The 27,107-nt window shown below is 38.1% G+C and overlaps 1 protein-coding gene across 2 annotated transcripts in view; it reads right to left on the reverse strand.

Annotated features, from left to right (window-relative positions):
• Positions 1-27,107, reverse strand: part of LACE1 (lactation elevated 1) — a 199,784-nt gene that overhangs the window by 62,928 nt on the left and 109,749 nt on the right. For both annotated transcript variants that reach the window (XR_001918535.1, XM_005684597.3), the window contains exon 8: positions 11,367-11,449. Coding sequence is in view for 1 of the 2 variants with exons in the window: in XM_005684597.3 (XP_005684654.1) it covers positions 11,367-11,449 (83 nt within the window). In the remaining variant the exon portion in view is untranslated. The remainder of the gene's footprint in view (positions 1-11,366; positions 11,450-27,107) is intronic.

Genomic DNA, 27,107 nt, shown 5'->3' on the forward strand with positions numbered 1-27,107 from the left:
AAGAATATAAAAATAATAGAGCAAATAGTAAAACCAAAAGTTAATTCTTTGCAAAAGTGAATAAAATGGACAATCTTTTAGCTAAAGAAAAGAGTGAAAACTAAAATTACTAAAATCAGGGATGAAAGAGACAACATTACTACCAACCTTATCAAAATAAAAAAAACTATAAGGGAATAATATTAACAACTGTACCAAAAAAAAAATAGGTAACTTTGATAAATGGGAAAATTCCTAGAAAGACACATATCACTGAAGCAAACTTAAGAAAAAAGATAAAATCTAAATAGAAAAAGAGGGAATTCTTCAAAACTCATTCTCTGAGGCCAGTATTACCTTGACAGCAAAATCAGAAAAAGACATCAGTTAAGTTCAATCGCTCAGTTGTGTCCGACTCTTTGTGACCCCATGAACTGCAGCACGCCGGGCCTTCCTGTCCATCACCAACTACTGGAATCCACCTGAACCCATGTCCATTGAGTCAGTGATGCATCCAACCATCTCATCCTCTGTCGTCCCCTTCTCCTCCTGCCTTCAATCTTTCCCAGCATCACGGTCTTTTCAAATAAGTCAGCTATTCATATCAGGTGGCCAAAGCACTGGAGTTTCAGCTTCAGCATCAGTCCTTCCAATGAACACCCAGGACTGATCTCCTTTAGGATGGACTAGTTGGATCTCCTTGCCGTCCAAGGGACTCTCAAGAGTCTTCTCCAACACCATAGTTCAAAAGCATCAATTCTTTGGCGCTCAGCTTTTTTTATAGTCCAACTCTCACAACCATACATGACCACTGGAAAAACCATAGCCTTGACTAGACGGACCTTTGTTGACAAAGAAATGTCTGCTTTTTAATATGCTGTCTAGGTTGGTCATAATTTTCCTTCCAAGGAGTAAGTGTCTTTTAATTTCAGGGCTGCAATCACCATCTGTAGTGATTTTGGAGCCCAGAAAAATCAAGTCAGTCACTGTTTCCACTGTTTCCCCATCTATTTGCCATGAAGTGATGGGACTGGATGCCATGATCTTTGTTTTCTGAATGTTCAGCTTTAAGCCAACTTTTTCACTCTCCTCTTTCACTTTCATCAAGAGGCTCTTTAGTTCTTCACTTTCTGCCATAGGGTGGTGTCATCTGCATATCTGAGGTGATTGATATTTCTCCGGGCAATCTTGACTCCAGCTTGTGCTTCATCCAGCCCAGCATTTCTCATGATGTACTCTGCATATAAGTCAAATAAGCAGAGTGACAATATACAGACTTGACGTACTCCTTTTCCTATTTGGAACCAGTCTGTTGTTCCATGTCCAGTTCTAACTGTTGCTTTCTGACCTCCAGAGGCAGGTCACGTGGTCTGGTATTCCCATGTCTTGAATTTTCCACAGTTTACTGTGATCCACATAGTCAAAGGCTTTGGCATAGTCAATAAAGCAGAAATAGATGTTTTTCTGGAACTCTCTTGCTTTTTCCATGATCCAGAGGATGCTCACAATTTGATCTCTGGTTCCTCTGCCTTTTCTAAAACCAGCTTGAACATCTGGAAGTTCACGGTTCACGTATTGCTGAAGCCTGGCTTGCAGAATTTTAAACATCACTTTACTAGCATGTGAGATGAATCCAATTGTGCGGTAGTTTAAGCATTCTTTGGCATTGCCTTTCTTTGGAATTGGAATGAAAACCGACCTTTTCCAGTCCTGTGGCCACTGCTGAGTTTTCCAAATTTGCTGGCATATTGAGTGCAGCACTTTCACAGCATCATCTTTCAGCATTTGAAATAGCTCAACTGGAATTCCATCACCTCCACTAGCTTTGTTCATAGTGATACTTCCTAAGGCCCACTTGACTTCACATTCCAGGATGTCTGGCTCTAGGTAAGTGACCACATGATCGTGATTATCTTGGTCACGAAGATCTTTCTTGTTTAGCTCTTCTGTGTGTTCTTGCCACCTCTTCTTAATATCTTCTGCTTCTGTTAGGTCCCTACCGTTTCTGTCCTTTATTGTGCCCATTTTGTATGAAATGTTCCCTTGGTATCTCCAATTTTCTTGAAGAGATCTCTAGTCTTTCCCATTCTATTGTTTTCCTCTATTTCTTTGCATTGATCACTGAGGAAGGCTTTCTTATTTCTCCTTGCTATTCTTTGGAACTCTGCATTCAAATGGGTATATCTTTCCTTTTCTCCTTTGCTTTTTGCTTCCCTTCTTTTCACAGCTATTTGTAAGGCCTCCTCAGACAGTCATTTTGCTTTTTTTGCATGTCTTTTTCTTCGGGATGGTCTTGACTCCTGTCTCCTGAATAATGTCACGAACCTCCATCTACAGTCAAAGACATCACCAAAACAGAAAACTACTGACCGATACAGCTCATGAATATAAACACAAAAATTCTCAACAAAATACTAGCAAACTAAATCCAGCAATATATATAAAGGATTACACACCATAACTGGGGCTTCACTAGTAGCTCAGATGGTAAAGAATCCACCTACAGTGTGGGAGACTTGGGTTCGATCCCTGGGTTGGGAAGATCCCCTGGAGAAGGGCATGGCCACCCACTCCAGTATTCTTGCCTGGAGAATCCCACGGACAGAGGAGCCTGGTGGGCTACAGTCCATGGAGTTGCAAAGAGTCAGACATGACTAAGCACAGAAATGCAAGGTTGATTTAAAATCCAAAAATCAATTAATGAAATATACCACATCAGTGGGATAATGGACAAAAACCACATGATCATATCAACAGAAACAGAAAATGTATTTGATAGAATCCAACTCTGCTTAATGACAAAACACTCAAAAATTAGGAACAGAAGGGAATGTCCTTAATCTAATAAAGGACATCTGTGAAAAACCCAGAGCTAACAGCATAATTAATGGTGAAATACTGAAGTCTTTCCTTCAAGCTCAGGAATAAGACAAGGGTGTCCACTCTTTATGATAGAATATACCACTTCTATGTGAAGAGTTGACTCATTGGAAGAGACTTTGATGCTGGGAGGGATTGGGGGCAGGAGGAGAAGGGGACGACAGAGGATGAGACGGCTGGATGGCATCACTGACTCAATGGATGTGAATCTTTTTTTATTTTTTATTTTTATTTTTTTATTTTTATCTGAGTGAACTCCGGGAGTTGGTGATGGACAGGGAGGCCTGGCGTGCTGCGATTCATGGGGTCGCAAAGAGTCGGACACGACTGAGCAACTGAACTGAACTGAACCACTTCTATTCAACATTTCACTGAAGGGTCTAGACATGAAATTTAATCAAGAAAAATAAATAAAAAGGCATTCAGATTGGAAAGGGAAAAGTAAACTGTCTCTCTATTTCCAGGTGACATTATCTTGTATTTAGAAAATTCTAAGGAATCTACTGGAAAATATTAGGACAAATAAATGAGTTTAGCAAGGCTTCAGGCTATAAGAACAATATGCAAAAATCAATTACATTCCTAAACCATAGCAATGAAGAAACCAAAAATGATATTAGGAAAACAATTCCATTTATGCCAGTTTCAAAAAGAATAAAATGTTTTTGAATAAATTTAATAAAAGTATTTGCAAATTTTATTCACTGAAAACTTAAAACATTATTGAAAGGAATTAAAGAAGGGGCTTCCCTGGTAGCTCAGATGGTAAAGAATATGCCTGCAATGCAGGAGACCTGGGTTCAGTCCCTAGGTTGGGAAGATCCTCTGGAGAAGGGAATGGCTACCCACTCCAGTACTCTTTAAGTACTGGAAAACTGCACGGACAAGAGGAGCCTGGTGGGCCCCAGTCCATGGGATCACAAAGAGTTAGATACAACTGAGCAACTAACACTTCCACTTCTAAAGAAGACCAAAATTAATGGAAAGATAGCTGTTACAAGTTGAACTGTGCCCTTCAAAAAGATGTTAAAGCACTGCTGCTGCTGCTGCTGCTAAGTCGCTTCAGTCGTGTCCGACTCTGTGCGACCCCGTAGATGGCAGCCCACCAGGCTTCGCTGTCCTTGGGATTCTCCAGGCAAGAACACTGGAGTAGGTTGCCATTTCCTTCTCCAATGCATGCCCCCAATATCTGTGAATGTGATCTTATTTAGGCTCTTTGCAAATGTAATTAAGTTTAGATGCAGTCATACTGGATTAGGGTGGTCTCTAATGTGGTAACTGGTGTCCTTACATAAAGAGGAAATTTGAAAACACACACACATAGGGGAAATATCATATGAAGCTAGAGGCAGAGACTAGAGCAATGCACCTACAAATCAAGAACTTCACCAGAGGCATGGAATAGATTTTCCTTCATACTGCCCAGAAAGAACCAAACTGCCAACACTTTGATTTCAGACTTCTAAGCTCCAGAACGAGAGGATACATTCCTACTTTCTAAGATATTCAGTTAGGGGTACTTCGTATGGCAGCCCTAGGAAATGAATAAAACATTACAGGTTCATGGAGCAGAAGACTTAATGTTATATCCCCATTGTGACTTACAAATTCAACACAATTCCTATCAAAGTTACAGACGGCTTCTTTGCAGAATTTGACAAGCTGATCCTAAAATTCATATGGAAATTCAAAGGCCTCAGAATAGCCGAAACAATCTCTAAAACACAACAAAACAAAGTTGGACTCACATTTCCTAATTTCAAAACTTAGAAGAAAGTTATGGCAATCAAGATGGTGTGGTATCGACATAAAGTTAGACAAATAGATCAATGGAATATAAATGAGGGACCAGAAATAACCCTGTATGTTTACAATCAGTCAATTTTCAAAAAGGAGGTCAATACAATTCACTAGGGCAAGAATACTCTTTTCAACCAAGAGTACTAGGGCAACTGAGTATCTCCATGCAACAGAAAGAAGATAGACCACATATAAAAATGTATAAAAAGTACAAAAATAACTTGTTCGCACCACATATAAAAATAACTTGAAATTAACCAAACACACAAATATAAGAGCTAAAACTGTAAAACTCTTAGAAGAAAATACAGGTAAAAATTATTGTGACCCTGGATTAGACAACAGTTTCTCAAATGTGACACACCAAAAGCATAAGCAACAAAAGAAAAAATACATTGATCTTAATTAAAATTTTAAAATTTTGTACTTCAAAGACACCGTCAAGAAAATTAGAAAAAAAAAAAAACAGAATGTGAGAATATTTGCAAATCATATATCTGGCAAGTGACTTGTATCTAGAATAAAGACACTTAAAACTCAATAATAAAAAGACAAATGATCCAATTTAAAAATAGGCAAAGTATGTATAAGAATGAAATTAGAGCAGTTTCTCACATCATATATAAAAATAAACTCAAAATGGATTAAAGACCTAAATGTAAGACCAGAAACCATAAAACTCCTATAAGAAAACATAACCCAAGCATGCTGACATAAATCATGGCAATATTTTTTTGGATCAAGCTCCTAGAGCAAAGGAAATAGAAGTAAAAACAAACAAATAGGACCTAATTAGACTTAAAAACTTTTGCACAGCAAAGGAAATTACTGACAAAATGAAAAGAAATCAATAAAACATTAAGCAATAGAGACAATAAAACAAAAGCTATTTCTCTGAGAAGATGAATGGATTAATAAAACTCTCACTAGCTTAATCAGAAAAAATAGAGAAAATTTGAACCTTTTTAAAAAAAAACTTTTTATTGTGGAAATTTTCACACATATATACACATAAAGACAACAGTAGTATAATAAACCTGATGTAACAATCATGATGGAACACTCAGTACATGGCCTCTCTTGTTTCATCTATACCTCCTCTCAATTCATCCACCCTGGATTACTTTAAAGCACATCCCATACACTGTATTGGATGTGCACATCCCATACACTGTATTGGATGTGCACATCCCATACACTGAATTTTATCTGTTAATACTTTAGCTTATTGGAGAAGGAAATGGCAACCCACTCCAGTATCCTTGCCTGGAAAATCCCATAGACAGAAGAGCCTGGCGGGCTGTACAGTCCATGGGGTCAGACTAAGGGACTAACACAGACTTTAGTTTATGACTATGTTGATGACTTAAGTAGATAAACCTATATGTTCTTTGTCATAAAGCTAACAATAAAATTTAATCTGTAAACATCAGAAATGTCCCCAACAGTCTTCATCCCTTCCCCAGACTTAAGAAATTATCAGATCAACAGCCTAAACCTCATCAAACTAGACAGTTTCTCTAACTGCCAGAGGCAGAAATTCTGTCCTCTGCCCTCTGAGGAACAGACTTCAGGAAGGCCGAGTCTAGTCTCAACTAAGGATGAGAAAGTGAACTTTGATTCACACTGATTGACAGTGAACATTCAAGCATGTCCTAAGATTTATATCTGGTCATTGTACCTGGTGAATGGGCTTCCCTGGTGGCTCAGATGGTAAAGAATCCACCTGCAATGCAGGAGACCTGGGTTCGATCCCTGGGTTGGGAAGATCCCCTGGAGGAGGGCATGGAAACCCACTCTAGTATTCTTGTCTGGAGAATCCCATGGATAGAGGAGCGTGGCAGGCTACAGTTCACAGTGTCACATAGAGTCAGACATGACTGAGTGACTAAACAAAACACAATTCCTGGTGAACAGGCGGGCACATAGCCAGAGTCTCTCTAAACCACTCAACCAAGAATGATAAACATAACCTGCCGGGATCCTCATCCGGATCAGGGGGGCTATACTGTCAGCTTCATGGGCTGGAAAAACAAACTTTCAATGAGAATATGCTATGTTGTCTGTTGTTTTGCCTAACTGTCTCCATATAGATATGTTTCTATACCTTTGGTGCTAAACAAATTTTATATTCTTTAAATGTGTGGCATCTTCTCTTCAATACCAATACCGCTCCACTGTGACACTATGCATTAGCATCAGAAGTAAGACTAACTTGAATGTTAAAGACTCAAAGATTCTTGAGAGATTTTAGAGAAAGTACAGCAGGCCCATGGTTTAGCATCAAACTATAAAAACTTTGTTGTAGGTGACCAGAGATCAAGTGTTTCAGTGAAGTTACACACAGAGCCCAATGCAGGGACCTTGGGCAGTCTAGTTCATGGAAATGAAACAAATCGCAGTCTAAACAGGAGGGAGCTAACTTAGCAATTTTCAAGTTGCTACTGTTTGCAGATATTTCAGAGGTTCTTGAGTGAACAGGAAATGACTGGGTTGATATCTGGCGAGAAAAACTAAGACTGAAACTGCAGATTTCAACGTCTGTGACAGAAACACCTATAATGGCAATAATGGGGGATGGGGAGAAGGCCCCAAGATGCCCCAGAGATTCTGCTGATCCAGAAGGTGGCAACCTGTCCTTCGACAGGACAGATCTCTGTCGAAGTTTTAGGGATGAAAAGATGTGACACTCAAGCTAAGAAAATGCTTTAAATTTTCATCAATGGTTGTCCCGGCTGGGGGCAGGGGAACATGTGCAGGGAATATCAGAGGCAAACACAAGAAGTTTTTAATTGCAAGGGAAAGTCCGTCTAGTCAAGGCTATGGTTTTTCCTGTGGTCATGTATGGATAAGAGAGTTGGACTGTGAAGAAGGCTAAGCGCCGAAGAATTGATGCTTTTGAACTGTGGTGTTGGAGAAGACTCTTGAGAGTCCCTTGGACTGCAAGGAGATCCAACCAGTCCATTCTGAAGGAGATCAGCCCTGGGATTTCTGTGGAAGGAATGATGCTAAAGCTGAAACTCCAGTACTTTGGCCACCTCATGAGAAGAGTTGACTCATTGGAAAAGACTCTGATGCTGGGAGGGATTGGGGGCAGGAGGAGAAGGGGACGACAGAGGATGAGATGGCTGGATGGCATCACAGACTCAATGGACATCAGTTTGAGTGAACTCAGGGAGCTGGTGATGGACAGGGAGGCCTGGCGTGCTGCAATTCATGGGGTCGCAAAGAGTCAGACACGACTGAGCAACTGAACTGAACTGAACTGAACTGAAGTTTTAACATGGATGAGTTCCAGTCTTTGTTTTCACAGACCTTTCTTCTAAACCAGAGCTCTAACCTTGAAGCTGTGCATTTTTAGCAGCAAACTTTTTTTTTTTAATAATGCTCAAAGATATATTCTTAGAAGTAATTTCCTATTTGGAATAGATGTTTCCCAAGTGGAAAATTGAGAGCACTTGGGACATGAAGTTTCCATTGGTAAAAGTATTTAAGAATAAACTCCTTAAAACTGTTCAAAAGATGGATGACTACATGTACTATATTAATCAGGTAAAAATATGTGAGTATTTGGTCTGTGCCTGAAAAGTTGTAACACATGTACTGTGCTGTGCTAAGTTGCTTCAGTCGTTTCTCTTTGTGGCCCTGTGGACCACAGCCCACTAGGCTCCTCTGTCCATGGAATTCTCCAGGCAGGAATATTGGAGTCGGTTACCATGTCCTCCTCCAGGGGATCTTCCCAACCCAGGGATCAAACTCACGTCTCTTACGTCTTCTGCATTGGTACGTGAGTTGTAACATAAAATGTTCATTTCAGTATGATCATAGTTTCCATATATATGGAGCTGAAATGGTCTTGAAACAATTCAGAGGTTAAGTAACTGAATAGTAGTCAGAAGTAATTTTGTTGAAGTGGTAGATGACTTTGGCAGATAGAAATCAAGGGAAATAAAGGGAAATTTTATTTCCTTAATAAATACAGGTTAAAAGTCTGGTAAACATCCCCTGTGAGGACACAGTCCTGAGTCTCCCACTCACCCACACAGCTTGCTTAGCATGCCAAGAATGCAAGGCCTTAACCATCTCTTAAGGTGTGTTTGTAGCAAGAAGCTTTGAGTGATGAGGCAATATCTCCCTTGAAACAAAAAGTAGTCTTGCTTACTTCTGGCTATAAAGTGGTTCATTCCCAATACTCAGAGTCCCTCTCCTGTAACACAACTCACTGCATGTGCAGGCATCCATCTGGGCCCTCAGCAAAACTCCTCTTCTCCTCCCTAATGGGACTAGGAAGCGAGAAGGGAACTGACTCAACATGCTATCTGTGCCTAGAGTAATAAAATCCTTTGTCTCTGACACAGGTTTCTTGTGTCTTCTGCCAGCATCCATGAAACAATACAGGCAAAGCTATTACTTCGTAAGTAGGGCAAAATCAAATCCAAAATCAAATCCCAACACCTGCCTCTACCCTTTTTAGTTCAGTTTAAAATATTCCACTGAGGCCATGGCTTCCATGCTGGGGGCAGGGTGTTTGCATGTGAGCATGGTAGAGATACAGTGTTTGAACAGGAACTTTCTTCAACAGATTTAGTCAGAAAAAAAGAACCTGTACTACTCAGATCCTGAGGAAAAGAGACAGAGAAGGAGGGTGAGTCTAACGTGATCTGATCCCTCTCTTCAGGAAAACAAAACCCTTCACAGAACTAACAGCAAAATGGTCAGGGGCAGCATCCTATGGACCTCTCAGCAGTGGTGTTTCCTGTCATAAAAGGGCAATAAATAACATCACATATTAAAATCTATCATAGAGGGGAAAAATTTTCCTGCAGGAACAAGATAAAATGAAACCTAATTAAATCAGAAATGTTAACATGATCCCAGGAACTTTTCTTTTACTCTCTCATGAAAGAAGTTCTACCCAAAGGCTCCTGTGCAACAACATAAATGAAAACCCTATCATCCCATCTGGGTATCTTTATTCTCCCACTTCTGAGATGACTTTAATTCCTAATTCTTCTCTGGTACACATATCTGCCTTCCCTCTGAGGTGTGCCCCCAGGCTGTCTATTCTTGATTATCAGACTGTAGTAAAGCTCTTTTGATGTTAAATTCATAAATAAATCTACTTTCTTTGAGGATTAAAGAATTTATATATTTTTAAGGAAGCTATTCCAGAGTTTCACGGTAGCCTTCGTACATTCTCGTTTTCTGGACTCTTGGATGTTGTTAGATTCTGACTTCTTCCAGTACATGTTTAAAGTACAAACCTGAATTCCGATGTGTTAGAATTACATTACTTTCATCAGGAAGAGGAAGAGACAACACAGGGTAGCTCAGAGAAAAAGAGGCTCTGCTGAAGCAAAAGCAGACTTTCCACCTCCTGTAAATTCCACTGAGACCTCTCAAGGACCAAGAAACAAATTTCATGACTTAGACAACCATCTTTAGTGAAGGGATTTCCTTTTAGGAAAATGTTTTAATTATTTGGCATAAGAATATATTTTGTGGGAAAACAGGGAAAAAGGATTTGTTGAAAAAATAAAAGGAATAGTAATAAATTAATTTCTAAGTACCATACATCTGGCATATCAAGAAATAGGCAGCAAAGCTTCAGGGAAATCCTGTGAAGGTCAGAAAAATACAAGACAGGAAAGCCCAAAGATAAAAGAAATAGAGAGGAAAAAGTCCTAGTTAAAGCAGAAAAAAAGTGCTCTAAGAATTTTTCAAAATTATAAAGTACTTTAAAGACAAAGTACTTAAGGGCAGATGAAGAACCTCCTATAATAATCATCAGAATCTGAATAATAAACTGAAATAGTCCCCTTGGTACACTGTAAAGTATGCAATTTTAATTATGTGATTTTTCTAGCTAATTTCTGCTTCAAAAACAGTAAAGTACTTCTGCTTACAAGGTGGCATAGACAAGAACTTTTCTGAACCTCTCATATCCACGTTGTCATCAAAATTTAAATTAGCAGAAACATGCCTTTGAGTTAAATCACAATTAGCCCTTAAGACAGATCTATTTACTGAGAACCCACTATGTGTCCAACATCAGCAGCATATGCTAAACACTCTTTGCATTGGTAAAGCAATTTTTTCCTTTTCAGGTTCTCACAAGTGACATTTTAAAACAAACTATATTTGTTTTCAGAATTAACTATACAAGCTGACTACATCTATTATTATAAATTGCTCCTACTTGGGAGAATGAGCTTCTAGGAGACAAAATATATCCAGTTGTACTTGTGTATATATATTTTACATAGTTATGTATGGAAGTCAATCAACAGTGATAAATACAAACAGATTGTCTGACAAAATAAAACACAATTTTCAGGGAACAGAAATGACACATTTGTCAGAAGATGTCCACAAATAATTAATTACTTTAGCACAATAAAGATATTCTCTTAATACTAGAGTTTCTTATAAGAGGATACTCATTACTTTCTAACCATCTGTCATCACTCCTCCCTAAAAAACTAATTAGGGTTTCCTCCAATCACACATTATAAATCATGCAAATGTGGATGGCAAAAAACACAGTTTAAAGAAGTTAACATTGCAACATTTTGTATTTGAAAAATCACAGGCTTCAGAATTAGCCTTTCACGTTCTAATAATTACCCTGCTTATTTTTCTCATCTTTTCCTGATAAATTATTAGGTATTAAACTTAAGAACATTAAAATTAAAAAAAATACTTACAGGTAGTAGAGTTTTCCTGCAGCAGGAAGTTCCCTTTTCCGATAATCTATCCCAGAATCTAGCTGGACCGTATTACAGTATTCCTACAATTCAAACACATAAAATATCTTCTTAAACAAATGGTTGCTTAGAATTATAATCTTTCTGCTATCCCATTTTTTTAATTTTTGAAATTTTCCTCAATAAAATACTGTTTAGAATAAAACAATAGAACTCATGTAAGAATCGTAAATGTTGCAATATAAAACACATATCAAACCAAAAACCGTCAGTTTAATAAAATTCAGATTTGTAGCATGCTTTCCTGAAACTTTGCTAAAACTGCACTGGCAGCAAATTCCCCAAATAACTGCATTGGATTTTTTTAAATTCCAGTTTCCATTACTCTGAAGTGAGAAGCTGGACGCTATCAGAAAGAATGACTCACAGATCTTAAGGATCACAATGGGAGTCAGACAGTCTAAGAAAGCTGCATCCCAACATTAGTAGCCACATTTCAAACTGAATGGTGATACCAAAGGGATGTTACACATATACCTGCCCTTCACTTCTAAATGACAGTCACTGCCCTTGTTCCTTAGCTCCCTCTCCAGCCACCCATGTCTTCAGAGTTCTAGCCTGCTGTGGACCCCTCTTCAACCTGAAGTGATCCTAAGCCCCTACTTTCTAGCCTCTGGGGTGCATGTGTGTATGGAAACTGCCATACATCACATACACACCCTAAAATTCTTACTATGGAAGCAAATGAACTTTTGCTACACCTATACAGGTCAGTTGACTTTTTCTGGAATATATATATATATAAAGAGTGAGAGATTCACACACATACATACATGTAATACACACACACACACACACACATATATATTTACTCATTCTAGTAGAACATGGTAAAGGGTTTTCAGAATAATTCAAGAAACATTTACAGTCTGACCTTTTTGTTTTCATTCAAAATAAAAATTGCATTATAAAAATTGAGGAGGAAAAATAATATTTTGACAACTTCACTACTTTTACTAATGTAAAACTGCATTTGGAAGCTAAGGTAACTGTGGCAGATTATATTTTCCAAAGATAGGTGCAATAATGTCTCCATCCCAGCAGATCTTCTAATGACTAAGGTAATTTTGCTAGATTATATTTTCCAAAGATGGCTGCAGTAATATCTCCATCCCAACAGACCTTCTAATCGTCAAGAAGTCTATGCACCTCACCTGAATCCTGTGGCTATGGTGAAAATGATGCTGTGCAATAATACCTGATGTGGCATCTGAGGCTTCCTACTTGTTGGCCGGAATACTTGCTCTGGCACCCTAAACTGTCAGGTAAGAGCCACCTGCCTGGAGGCAACTAGGAGAGCTTGAAGTTTAGCCTGTACAGAGAGGCCTTAAGATGACATGAAGACAAGAGCTGTCTGACCAGTCCCTAGCTGTTCCAGTTGTAGCTGCTAATGTAGTGAGGGAGCCAGAATTGTCAGCTGAGCTTTTCTCAAATCCAAGAAACACAGCAATCAGGAGGATGATAAAATATTATTTTAAGCCTTAAATTTTGCAGTCATTTATTATGCAGCAATAGGTAAGTCAGAAGAGCACCATCTGGGCACACTTGGGAGGCAGCAACATTCCTGCTCCCTGAAACATCCTAGAATGTACTGCTCTGCACGCACTGCTCATCATCTGCACTACAGGGGGTAGGCTGTACATGGTGGCAGTGAGAGTGCATTTCCCCTCCTCCCACGGGACAGTGGCTAAGGGGCTCCAGGAAGTAAGTTAGGCTGATCAACCAACCATCCATCAGAGACTGAGAAGTTTCCCCAAGATTGAGGGTTTTTTTTCTTGAAGCAACATTTTCAGTGCTAACACCACAAAAGTCATGGGCACACTGGGATAGTTGGTCACCCTCGGAGAGAAGGCCCTGAAATCTGGCCTGGATGGGTTGAAAAGCTATGGCATTTTGATTTTTACATATAGCAATTGTGAATCAAGTTTACCTTGATTCAATTTACCTTGAATCAAGGTAAACTGGAAACGGTCAAACAGGAGATGGCAAGAGTGAACATCAACATTTTAAGAATCAGTGAACTAAAATGGACTGGAATGGGCAGATTTAATTCAGATGACCATTATACCTACTTCTGTGGGCAACAATCCCTTAGAAGAAATGGAGTAGCCCTCATAGTCAACAAAAAAGCCCGAAATGCAGTACTTGGGTGCAATCTAAAAAATGACAGAATGATCTTACCTTTGTTCATTTCCAGGGTAAACCATTCAATATCACAGTAATCCAAGTCTATGCCCCAACCACTAATGCTGAAGAAGCTGAAGTTGAATGCTTCCATGCAAGACCTTCTACAACTAACACCAAAAAAATATGTCCTTTTCATCATAGGGGACTGGAATGCAAAAGTAGGGAGTCAATGAGTAACAGGCAAGTTTGGCCTTGGAGTACAAAATGAAGCAGGGCCAAGGCTAACAGAGTTTTGCCAAGAGAACACACTGGTCATAAACACTCTCTTCCAACAACACAAGAGACGACTCTACACATGGACATCACCAGATGGGTCAATACTGAAATCAGATTGATGATATTCTTTGCAGAGGAAGATGGAGAAGCTTTATACAATCAGCAAAAACAAGACCTGGAGCTAACCATGGCTCAAATCATGAACTCTTTATTGCAAAATTCATACTTCAAATGAAGAAACCATTCAGGTATGACCTAAATCAAATCCCTAACGATTATACAGTGGAAGTGACAAACAGATTCAAAGGATTAGATCCGATAGAGTGCCTGAAGAACTATGGTTAGAGGTGCATGACATTGTACAGGAGGCAGTGATTAAGACCATCCCCAACAAAAAGAAATGCAAAAAAATGGTTGTCTGAGGAGGACTTACAAATAGCTGAGAAAAGAAGAGAAGCAAAACGAAAAGGAGAAAAGGAAAGATACACCCATCTGAATGCACAGTTCCTTTGAAAAGCAAGGAGAGAAAAGAAATCTTTCCTAAGTGATCAATACAAAGAAATAGAGGAAAACAATAGAATGGGGAAGACTAGAGATCGTTTCAAGAAAATTAGAGATGCCAAGGGAACATTTCATGCAAAGATGGGCTCAAAAAAGGACAGAAACAGTATGGACCTAACAGAAGCAGAAGATATTAAGAAGAGGGAGCAAGAATACACAGAAGAACTATACAAAAAAGATCTTCATGACCCAGATAACCACCATGGTGTGATCACTCACCTAGAGCCAGATATCCTGGAATGCGAAGTCAAAGGGGGCCTTATGAAGCATCACTAAGAACAAAGCTAGTGGAGGTGACAGAATTCCATTTGAGCTATTTCAAATCCTAAAAGAGGATGCTGTGAAAGTGCTGCACCCAACATGCCAGCAAATTTGGAAAACTCAGCAGTAGCCACAGGACTGGAAAAGGTCAGTTTTCATTCCAATCGCAAAGAAAGGCAATGCCAAAGAATGTTCAAACTACCACATAACTGCACTCTCCACACGCTAGCAAAGTAATGCTCAAAATTATCCAAGCCATGTTGCAATAGTATGTGAACCAAGAACTTCCAGATGTTCAAGCTGGATTTACAAAAGGCAGAGGAACCAGAGATCAAATTGCCAACATCTGCTGAGTCATAGAAAAAGCAAGAGAGTTCTAGAAAAATATCTACTTCTGCTTTTTTCACTACACCAAAGCCTTTGACTGTGTGGATCACAAAAAACTGTGGAAAATTCTTGAAGAGATGGGAATACCAGACCACCTGACCTGCCTCCTGAGAAATCTGTATGCAGGACAAGAAGCAACAGTTAAGAACCAGACATGGAACAACTGACTGGTTCCAAATAGGGAAAGGAGTACATCAAGGCTGTATATTGTCACCCTGCTTATTTAACTTCTATGCAGAGTACATCATGAGAAACACTGGGCTGAATGAAGCACAAGCTGGAATCAAGATTGCTGGGAGAAATATCAATAACCTCAGATATACAGATGACACCACCCTTGTGGCAGAAAGCAAAGAGGAACTGAAGAGCCCCTTGATGAAGATGAAAGAGTAGAGAAAAAAAGTTGGCTTAAAATGCAACATTTAAAAAATAAAATCACAGCATCTGGTCCTATCAGTTCATGGCTAATAGACGAGGAAACAATGGAAACAACTACAAACTTTATTTTCTTGGGTTCTAAAATCACTGCAGATGGTGACTGCAGCCATGAAATTAAAAGATCCTTGCTCCTTGGAAGAAAAGCTATGACTAACCTAGATAGCATATTAAAAAGCAAAGATATTACTTTGCCAACAAAGGTCCATCTAGTCAAAGCTATGGTTTTTCCAGTAGTCATGTATGGATGTGAGAGTTGGACCATAAAGAAAGGTGAGTGCCAAAGAATTGATGCTTTTGAACTGTGGTGTTGGAGAAGACTCTTGAGAGTCCCTTGGACTGCAAGGAGATCCAACCAGTCCATCCTAAAGGAAATCAACCCTGAATATTCATTGGAAGGACAGATGCTGAAGCTGAAGCTCCAATACTCTGGCCACCTGATTCGAAGAAATGGCTCATTGGAAAAGACCCTGATGCTGGGAAAGATTGAAGGCAAGAGGAGCAGGGGACAATAGAGGATGAGATGGTTGGATGGTATCACCGACTCGATGGACATGAGTTTGAGCAAGCTCCAGGAGTTGGTGATGGACAGGGAAGCCTGGCATGCTGCAGTCCATGGGGTCACAAAGAGTCAGACACAACTGAGCAACTGAACTGAACTGAACTGATTCAGGTTAGAATAATCCCCAATAAAAGGCCAGGCCTATAGAGAGCCTACAAAGCTAAGCTTTTGAACTACACGTTTGAAGAATCACCTCTGAACCTAACAGTGACAAGCACCGTGCAATGCTTGGCCTAAGCAGCCACCCATACATCCCTAGCTCATCATTCCAAGTGGTTCTAAACCACCCTGAAGACTCATGCCCTTAACCCATCTCACCAGAAAGAAATACAGCATTGCCCAAATACATGCATTTCACTCTCCCCTTGCCTCTGATGACCTGTAAAAAAAAAAACAAGGTATAGCCGTACATTTCTCTTCTTCTCAATCTGAGTAATGTAGTAAACCTGTTATAATTCTGGGTTTCAACTCCCCAGTACAAAGAAAAAAGGAGATGCACTTGTTCAGGTACACTTCTTTCTCTGTCTCTATGAGGGAAATCTGTCCTGGTTTGATAAAGGTCAACTATTCCTAATCTACCTGTACTACAGACAATATACTACATAGTGGACCAGTATCTTCATATAAGTGTATCCCCTCAGGTTCTCTATTTCTTTTAAACAACAATTCATCTTATATTACTCAATATTCCTAATTTAGTCAAATATTGTGGTTTTTTTTTTTTGCTATTAAAAAAATAAGGCTAATGAAAGTTATACAAGTTTCAGTTTTTCCTTCTAGGTGACTAACTTCTCTCTCATATGAGTGATTAAGCCCTACCAAATGATTGCATTTGTACATTCACTAATCACCACCAAGGAATACCTAATCAGCAGCATGAGAACTGTAACCAAAGCCCTTAGATGTTAGCTCTTAATTGTCTGAAAAATACTAACACTCAGTTTATATTTTTAAAGAAAAATAAACCTCTAAATTTCTGATTTCATTCACTTAAGTTACAGTCCTCATACCACTTTTTAGGAGAGTGGAGGGGAGTGAAAACTAGGCTATTTCCAAGTTGAGGATGAATCTAGTCAAAAGGGTATGATCTCTAAGCAATCTCGTAATTCCCAAGGATATTTACAAGACCTGTGACCTCTTATCACCAACCAATTCAAATGCATAAAACTAATCAGCCATCAAACTGAATTTATTTTAAGATGGTTTGTATATTTATGTATACAGAGGACAAATACAATTATGCAAGCTAAAAATGCAATTAGGGAATTCAAGGAGGAAAAGGAGGGAGGAGGTTAACACCTTGGGAGCATACTCATGAGTCAAAGGCCTTGACTCTGGAAAGAAAAATATACAACTAAAAGGATCGTATTCCAGAGTTTGCATTTTCTTCAAGATCTATTGTGTGTATTTTTAGCAATTCTGGATAATACCGTTAGAAAAATAGCATCTCACAAAAATAACTTCTTAAAGCTTCCAGTCTGGCTTTTCTTCCCAGTTGGAACAAAAGAATAATAAATATTGTGGAGAAAAATCCTTTAAAGGTACAATATATTAACCTTGTAAGCAAAAATTGAAATAATAAAGATTTCTGTTTGTTAAATGCTCTTTTATTATAAAAGTACTAGAAAATTTGGAAAACAGGAAAAAAAAACAATCACATAAATCAAAGTTTTATGCTTATCTAAATGATTACATTAATTGGGGATTTAAAGATGAAAAGTATTGGCATTTTTTTATAGTATTCAATTGATAAGTTTTACACAGTTTTAATAAGAAAGCATAAAAGGAAAAAAGGTTGAGACTTTTTCTAGTTCTACAATATAAAATACTGTAATAACTAAGATCTATCTTTTTGCTTAATTCTTAAAAAGTTTACATTTTTCAAACTAAAAAGTGACCCATGCTTATTTCAAAAACCTCAAATATCAAACACATAAAAATAGAAAGTTTATCACCTTCTCAGAAAAAAAGTATGTGTACAGCTTATATCCTTCAAGTTTTTCCTTTACACATAGAGATGATGATAGACAGAAAGAGAAATTGGGATCATATTATACACACTTCTAAGCTTAATCCTTTTTGATACCTTAAAAGTTCTATGAGAGAAATAACTATTATATTTAAATACTGGAAAGCTATACCACATACCCTACTATTCTGTTTACTAAAAATACAATTCCATAAATAAATGACGAGTAAGAGTACAAAAAAAGGGTGGGAGACTGGGTGGGGATGTCTTTTCAAATTTTATTTATGTTTTTAGGCAGCTATACATCTAAATATATATCCTGAAGCAGCTATACATTCTAAGATAGCTGCCTCAATCTCATTTAAAATACTTATGTGCTACCATTTCAAAGCTTAAGCAATAATATATAAAAATTCAACACAAAAACTTCTATACACTTTTAAGACTTTTGTAATTTAAGTATAACAAATATATAAAAATCTAAAAATAAGCATCCAGCTCAATCAAGAATCAGAACATTACTAGCACTTCTGAGGCCCCCCTAGGATCCTTTTTCACCTTTCCAAATGTAACCGGTATCCTGATTCTAGCATCATAGAATTTTGCCTGTTTCTGGAGCTTTATATAAAAGTGAAATTATACAGTATTCAATATGCATTCTTTTGTGACTGGGCTATTTTACAGTTTATAAGATTTATTCCTCTATATGTTTCGTGTAGTTGTAGTTTATTGATTGTTGTATCATACCCACAATGTGAATATGCCATGATTTATTGATTCATTCTACTGTTGATGGACATTTGGGCTGTTTCTAGTTACCAGCTCTTTCAAATAACGCAGCCACAAACATTCCTGCACGTGATTTTTAGTACATATGCATACATGCTCTTGCTGGATATATACTACTCAAAGAGTTAACTACTTGATCATCAGTTCAATTCAGTTCAGTCACTCAGCTGTGTCTGACTCTTTGCAACCCCATGGACTACAGCATGCCAGGCCTCCCTGTCCATCACCAACTCCCAGAGCTTACTCAAACTCATGTCCATCAAGTTGGTAATGCCATCCAACTATCTTATCCTCTGTCGTCCCCTTCTCCTCCTGCCTTCAATCTTTCCCAGCATCAGGGTCTTGTCATATGAGTTCTTCGCATCAGGTAGCCAAAGTATTGGAGTTTCAGCTTCAGTATCAAGTCCTTCCAATGAATACTCAGGACTGATTTCCTTTAGGATGGACTGGTTGGATCTCCTTGCAGTCCAAGGGACTCTCAAGAGTCTTCTCCAACACCAAAGTTCAAAAGCATCAATTCTTCGGCACTCACCTTTCTTTATGGTCCAACTCTCACATCCATACGTGACTACTGGAAAAACCATAGCTTTGACTAGATGGACCTTTGCTGGCAAAGTAATGTCTCTGCTTTTTAATATGCTGTCTAGGTGGGTCATAGCTTTTCTTCCAAGAAGCAAGCATCTTTCAATTTCATGGCTGCAGTCATCATCTGCAGTGATTTTGGAGCCCCCCAAAATAAAGTCTGACACTGTTTCCACTGTCTCCCCATCTATTTCCCATGAAGTGATGGGACCAGATGCCATGATCTTAGTTTTCTGAATGTTGAGCTTTAAGCCAACTTTTTCACTCTCCACTTTCACTTTCAAGAGGCTCTTTAGTTCTTCTTCGCTTTCTGTCATAAGGGTGGTGTCATCTGCATATCTGAGGTTATTGATATTCCTCCTGGCAATCTTTATTCCAGTTTGTGCTTCATTCACCCTGGCATTTCACATGATGTACTCTGCATAGAAGTTAAATAAGCAGGGTGACAATATACAGCCTTGACGTACTCCTTTCCCAACTTGGAACCAGTCCATTGTTTCATGTCTAGTTTTAACTGTTGCTTCCTGACCTCCACACAGATTTCTCAGGAGGCAGGTCAGATGATCTGGTATTCTCATCTCTTGAAGAATTTTCCAGTTTTGTGATCCACACAGTCCAAGGCTTTGGTGTAGTTGATAAAGCAGAAGTAGATGTTTTTCTGGAATTCTCTTGCTTTTTCGATGATCCAATGGATGTTGGCAATTTGATCTCTGGTTCCTCTGCCTTTTCTAAAACTAGCTTGAACATTTGGAAGTTCACAGTTCATGTACTGTTGAAGCCTGGCTCCGAGAATTTTAACCATTACTTTGCTAGTGTGTGAGATGAGTGCAACTGTGTGGTAGTTTGAACATTCTTTGGCTGCCTTTCTTTGGGATTGGAATGAAAACTGACCTTTTCCAGTCCTGTGGCTACTGCTGTTTTCTCCAAATTTGTTGCCATGGTGGATGCGGCACTTTCACAGCATCCTCTTTTAGGATTTGAAATAGCTCAAGTGGAATTCTATCACCTCCACTAGCTTTGTTCTTAGTGATGCTTCATAAGGCCCCTTTTGACTTCGCATTCCAGGATGTCTGGCTCTAGGTAAGTGATTACACCATGGTGGTTATCTGGGTCATGAAGATCTTCTTTGTATAGTTCTTCTGTGTATTCTTGCCACCTCTTCTTAATATCTTCTGCTTCTGTTAGGTCCATACCATTTCTGTCCTTTATTGTGCACATCTTTGCATGAAATGTTCCCTTGGCATCTCTAATTTTCTTGAAGAGATATCTAGTTTTTCCCCTTCTTTTGTTTGGGTAAGAGTATACTCAGCTTTAGTGGACACTGCCAGTTTTCCAAGATGATTGTGCAACCTACACTCCCAATAGTAGTGTATGGGAATTTATGTATTTACTACTGGTATAAAGAAATACTATCAGTTTTTGAATAGTGTCCTTAGATTCAGTAGTTTTAGAAACTCACTTATTGAAGTAATTTTTTGTGTATGATTTTTAGGATTATTCTATAGATGATAGATGGTCCATATATTTCATAAATATACTGCATTGTTTTACTTACTAAAATGTACATGTACCTATAGTTTAACAAGTCCCCTGCAAATTCAGTATTTATTTTGAATCAACTTAACAATTATCATTGAATACTAAATGCTGGGCACATCCTTGGTTACTGGAAATACAATAATGAATAAGATATAGCTTTAGCTCTGACAGTCTGATAGAATTCAGATGTTTTCCTCAAGTTATCATATCCTTCTCCTTCCAATCACAGGCATAATTTTTCAGATTTAGTCTTCCATCAATTGCTTAGCTCTGTGATTTTAGCCTGTCACTTAATATCTCTGGATGCCAGCTTTCTCCTCCATAAAATGAGGAACTGAATCATGGTCCCTTTCAGTCTACAATTCTTAATGCTATTGCTGAAGTTCTCTCAGTTCAGGGCTAAGATCTTCTCTGGGCTTTTTGAGTTCTGGAGTAGACCCCAGCCCCAGAGCCTATCTCAAGTCACCTCAGCTCCTTTGCTCTTGATCATTTCATGCTCCAAAGTAAATAAAAACTTTTTTCTCCACTGCCCCACCCCTCCTACCCTGGCTATCCCAGTTTCTCTGACACTTAAAACATCCACACCCTGGAGAGAAGGGAACCCTCCTACTCTGTTGGTGGGAATATAAGCTGGTACACCCACTCTGAAGAACAGTATAGAGGTTCCTGAAAAAAAACTAAAAGTAGAGCTACCATATGACCCTGCAATCCTACTCCTGGGCGTATGTCTGGAGAAAAACATGATCTGAAAGGTTATGTGCACCCTAATGCTCACTGCAGCACTGTTTGCAATTACCAACATGGAAGCAGCCTAAACGTCCATTGACAGAAGAATGGATAAAGAAGACGTGATACATATACTGGGGCTTCCCTGACGGATGGCTCAGTGGGTAAAGAATCCACCTGCAATGTAGGAGACACTGGTATATATATGGTGCAATATTACTTACCACTGAAAAGAATGAAATAATGCTATTTGCAGTAACATGGATGGACCCAGAGATTGTCATACTGAGTGAAGGAAGTCAGACAGAGAAAGACCGATATCATATGATATCACTTATATACAGAATATTTAAAAATGAACAAATAAATTTATATACAAAACAAAGAGATTCAAGGACTTAGAAAATAAACTTATGGCTGCCAGGGGGAAGGGATAGTTAGGGAATTTGGGATGGACATGTACACACTGCTATATGTAAAACTGATAACCAGTAAGGACCTACTGTACGGCACATGGAACGCTGCTCAATGTTATGTGGCAGCCTGAACAGAACGGGAGTTTGGAAGAGAATGCATACAGTATATGTATGGCTGAGTCCCTTTGCTGTTCCCCTGAAACTATCACAACATTGTTAATCAGCTATGCCCCAATATAAAATAAAAAGTTAAAAAAAAAACACACCCACACCCTATCACTTCAGCAAGTAAGATCTGTATCTCTCCTTTTTATCCAGCAATTTCAAAATTTCTTTCCCCTGTCAAAAAGCAGGAAAGGAAGACATTTAACACCTGCAAAGTACCTATTATATAACTCAGTTGTGCCAGGAAACTGACTTGAATTTATCTCATTATAATCCTTACAAAAATCATACATAGAACAAGGTAATCATTTTTATATGCCCATTTTACAGTTAAGGAAATTTATGAGGGAGGTTATTTTTTCTTAAATCACTGTCATGGGTTAAACTGTGTCCCCTGCAAATTCATACGTTAAAGTCCTAATCTTGAATGCTCGGAATGTGACTATGCAAGAGATGACAGTCTTTGAAAGGCGACTGCATTAAAGTGAAGTGTTTGTTGTGACAAGTGGGAAAAAAAGTGAAGTGTTTATGGTGGGTCCCAATTCAGTATGACTGGTGTCCTTATAAGAGGAGGAAATTAGGATACAGACATGTGTATGCACAAAGGAAGGACCATGAGAAGACAGAGAAAGAAGACAGCCATCTTCAAGTCAAGGAGACAAAAAGCAGAGGAAATCATCCCCATCAATACCTTGATCTTGGACTTCTAACCTCCAGAACTGTGAGAAAATACATTTCTGTGGTTTGAGCCATCCAGGCTGTGGTATTTTGTTACGGTAGCCTTAATCAATACAATCGCTAATATTCTTATTCCATTAATAAGTACACAGGAAAGCATTTTTTAAGAGTAAAAAAGGAACAAAAATTATGAAATTTAAAAAAATGTCAGGGCTGAAATGAAAAAGCACCCCTGAATACACCTGTTTCTAAGCTGAGCTACAAATCTTACCTTTTCTGCAGCTCCAGCTGGAAGGGAAAACAGTTTTCCTCAGAATTTTTTAAAGAGGTCCAGAGAGGTCACAGAGTCTGCAGAGAGCTGAGCCATGATTTGCTCAGGTTATTCTTGCCCCCAAATCCATATCAGGTCTTACCCACCATATCAGGTCTTCCCAGCATGTCACACTGTTTTATTAAGCAGTAGCCACAGGATCAGTTTTCTTTCACTTTATACAATTTACAGGATTAATTTTTGCTCCCCAACTCCTCCATCTCTGTCCCACAGTAATTACCTCTGCCTAGTATAAATTTCCTAATCACTCTTCTGGCGGTCCACACTGTATGATTCTATTATGATTTCCTATAAGTATTTAGTGCAAAACTGTGTGAGATATATGTACCCTCTACTAAATTCTATGCCTTAATAGGTTGTAATACAGTAAATTTCCATTATGTAGGACATCTTCTATGTTTAAAGTGTCTGGCCAACTCATAGTCCACTATTTTTATGATCTTTACTTGATCATCTACACCAATGCTGTTTGTCTTGGAAGGTAAACTCTAAGAGTAGGGATTGCCTGCTTAACTTGCTGCATGTACTCACAGGTCCTACAAAGTTGGACTGGAGTCCAGTGTTGATGATGATCTCCTCTCTATTGTGGGAAGAAAAAGGAAAGTACAAACTAAACTTTAATGATGATTCTCTTCTATAAACTATACATGAAGATTCTGCTCATATTTTTTAAATATCTCAATAAAACTGCCATAAACTCAGTAAGAGATGTAAATAAGTGGGCTTATATCATCAACATTATCAAAGAACAAAGTACCAGGATCCATTCTAAACTCTCTGTATTTAATTATTAATAATATTCTTATTAGTGCCTACCACTCTAAAAAGTAGGCATTCTTCTTATTTTACAGAGGAATAAAGAAATAAAGCACAGAGAAGTTATGAAATTTGCCCAGTGTCAAAGAGCATAAAAGGGGTAGGATTCAACCCAAGCATTTTGGTTGCAGTGTTCATGTTCTTAACTACTTTGCCATATTGACACCTTAGGGTATGTTCAAGCAATCAGGGCTCTTGCTTGGATATACAAAGCAACTGAATATTCACGTAGGCTTACTGGGAAGTTGCGGTACTCTGTTAGCCTGCTGGGGACAAGTCCTACTTTTGCTGTTCATATGCTAACTGAGTAAGGCCTCTAGTCTTGATGTTTATCTGGAGAAGCAGCTACCTTACAATCAACAGATCTACTTATCTACATCCAACCTAACTTCACACAAAAATGACACAGGGCAGATTTTTAGAGATTCTGTTCAGCTATATTATACATAAGAACCTAGACGTTTCCCTACAATGACTGAGATAATAGAAACAGATTGTTTCAAACCTATAAGTCAGCAACTGTACATGATTTCTTGTCATTTATTTATAATCTACTGTGTTGCACAAGGGTTAATGTGGCTTCATAAAAATATGGCATGTTACCACTTGTAAATTCAATTTCACCATCTAATTTTCAGGGTTAGCTAATACACAAGTAAAGAGTAATTTGACAAAATCTAACAAAGCTTTAATTGCATAGAACCTTTGATCCAGAAGTTCCATTTATAGGAGTCTAACCTACAGAAACACTGACTCATGTGATTAAACATTTGTAAACAGGTTTTTTAAGCACTATCTGAAAAGCAAATAACTAAAATAAACCTACGTATACAAAAATAGCAGATTAGTTATAAAAATGACAGTACAGCCATAATGTGAACTACAAAGGAGCCATTTAAAAGAATAAGATGGAGTCATATTTGGGATCAAAAGATCTCCAGGATATTTACAATGGATAAAAGCACAAGTCAGATTAAGATGTAACTATTGTAACCCCACTGATTTACAACAAAACAAAATTGTATATTTATGTAATATATAGAGATATATATGCATAAATGCTTGAAAAGATATACTAAACTTTTTCCAGCTTAAAGTGATATAATTGACATATAACATATAATTGACATATCAGTTTAAGTTGTATAACTGATATACTTGGTATATTGCAAAAATTACCACAATAGCATTGGTTAACACCTCCATCACACTACATAATTATTGTTTCTTTTTGTGGTAAGAATATACTTACTCTCTTAGCAACTTTCCAGTATATAATACAATATCCTTAACCATAATCACTATACTGTACATTAATCATCTCATAACTGAAAAGTTTGTACCTTTTAACCAACATTTCCTCATTTCCCCCATCTTCAAACTCCTGGAAAACACCATCTATTCTGTTTCCATCAGTTCAGATTTTTTAAGATTCCACACATAAGTGATATCATCTAGTATCTGTCTTTCTCTTCTCTGATTTATTTCACTTAGCATAATGTCCTCAAGGTTCATCTATTTCATCACAAATGGCAGGATTTCCTTCTTTCTCATGGCTGAAAAATATTCCTCTGTGTGTGTGTGTGTGTGTGTGTGAGAGAGAGAGAGAGAGAGAGAGAGAGAGAGAGAGAGAGGGAGAGAGAGACAGCATTTTTATCTATTCACCCACTGATTGAAACTTAGGTTGCTTCTACATTTCCACTACTATGAAAAATGCTGCAAGGAACATGGAGATGCAGGGATCTCTTGAGAAACTGATTTCATCTCCTCTGAATAAATATCCAGAAGTGGGACTGCTGGATAATATGCCAGCTCTATTTTTAATCCTCTGAGCAACTTCCATATTGTTTTCCATAGCGGCTACAACAACTTACAGCCCCACTGGCAGTACGTGAGGACTCCCTTTTCTCCACATTCTCAACATCTATCTCTTATCCTTTTGAGAGCAGCTGTTTTAATGGATGAGAGGTGATATAGCACTGTCATTTTGATTTCCATTGCCCTGATGTGATTATTGATTTTGAGCATCTTTTCAGATACTTGTTGGCCATTTGCATATCTTCTTTGGAAAAATGTCTATTCAGTTCTTCCGCCCATTGTTAGAGTATCCTATTAACAGCGTACTACTGGCCTAGTTTTCCCTTCAGATCTGTTAGTATCTGCTTAATATACTTAGTTGCTCCAATACTGCATGCATATGTATTTATGATTGTTATATCTTGGGATGAATTGATCCTTTTATCATTATAATGATTTTCTTCGCCTCTTATTGAAGCTTTTTTATTTAAAGTCTACTTTGATATATGTATAGCTATCCCTACACTTGGTTTCCACTTGTACTGAATATCTTTTTCAATCCCTTCACCTTGAGCCTATGTGTCCTTAAAGCTCAAGTGAGTCTCATGTAAGCAGCATATAATTTGGTCTTTTTTTTTTTTTTTTTTCAATCCATCCAGCTACCCTATACCTTTTGACTGGAGAGTTAATCTATTTACATCTAGAGTAATTATTGATAGAAGAGGACTTATTACTGCCATCTTGTTAAGTTTTATAGTGCCCTTTTCCCCTCCTTCCTCTCTAGCTGCCTTCCTTTGCAAACAGATGATTTTCCTTAGTGGTATGCTATAACTCCCTTCTCTTTATTGTCTGTGAACCTACTCTAGGTTTTTGTTTTGTGGTTACCACGAGGCTTACATAAAACATATTATGCGTACAGCAGTCTATTTACATTTTACAACTCAACTTCAATCACATGCAAAAACTCTACCCTTCTACTACCCATCTTTTTTGTTTTTGATGTCACAATTCACCTATTTTATATTGCATGTCCATCAACAAATTATTGTTACTGTAGTTATTTTTAATACTCTTTCCATTTAACCTTTATACTAGAGCTAAATGGCTACCACACCGCTTTACAGTATTTAGAGTATCCTGAATTTGACTATGTGCTTATCTCTGCCAGTGTGTTGTTTTTTTCATATGTTTCATGTTACTAACTATCGTCCTTTCATTCCAGTTTGAAGAATGCTCTTGTTTGAAGAGCATTTCTTGTCAGGCA

This window comes from Capra hircus, chromosome 9, assembly GCF_001704415.2.
Source record: "Capra hircus breed San Clemente chromosome 9, ASM170441v1, whole genome shotgun sequence".
NCBI classification, from domain to species: Eukaryota; Metazoa; Chordata; class Mammalia; order Artiodactyla; family Bovidae; genus Capra; species Capra hircus.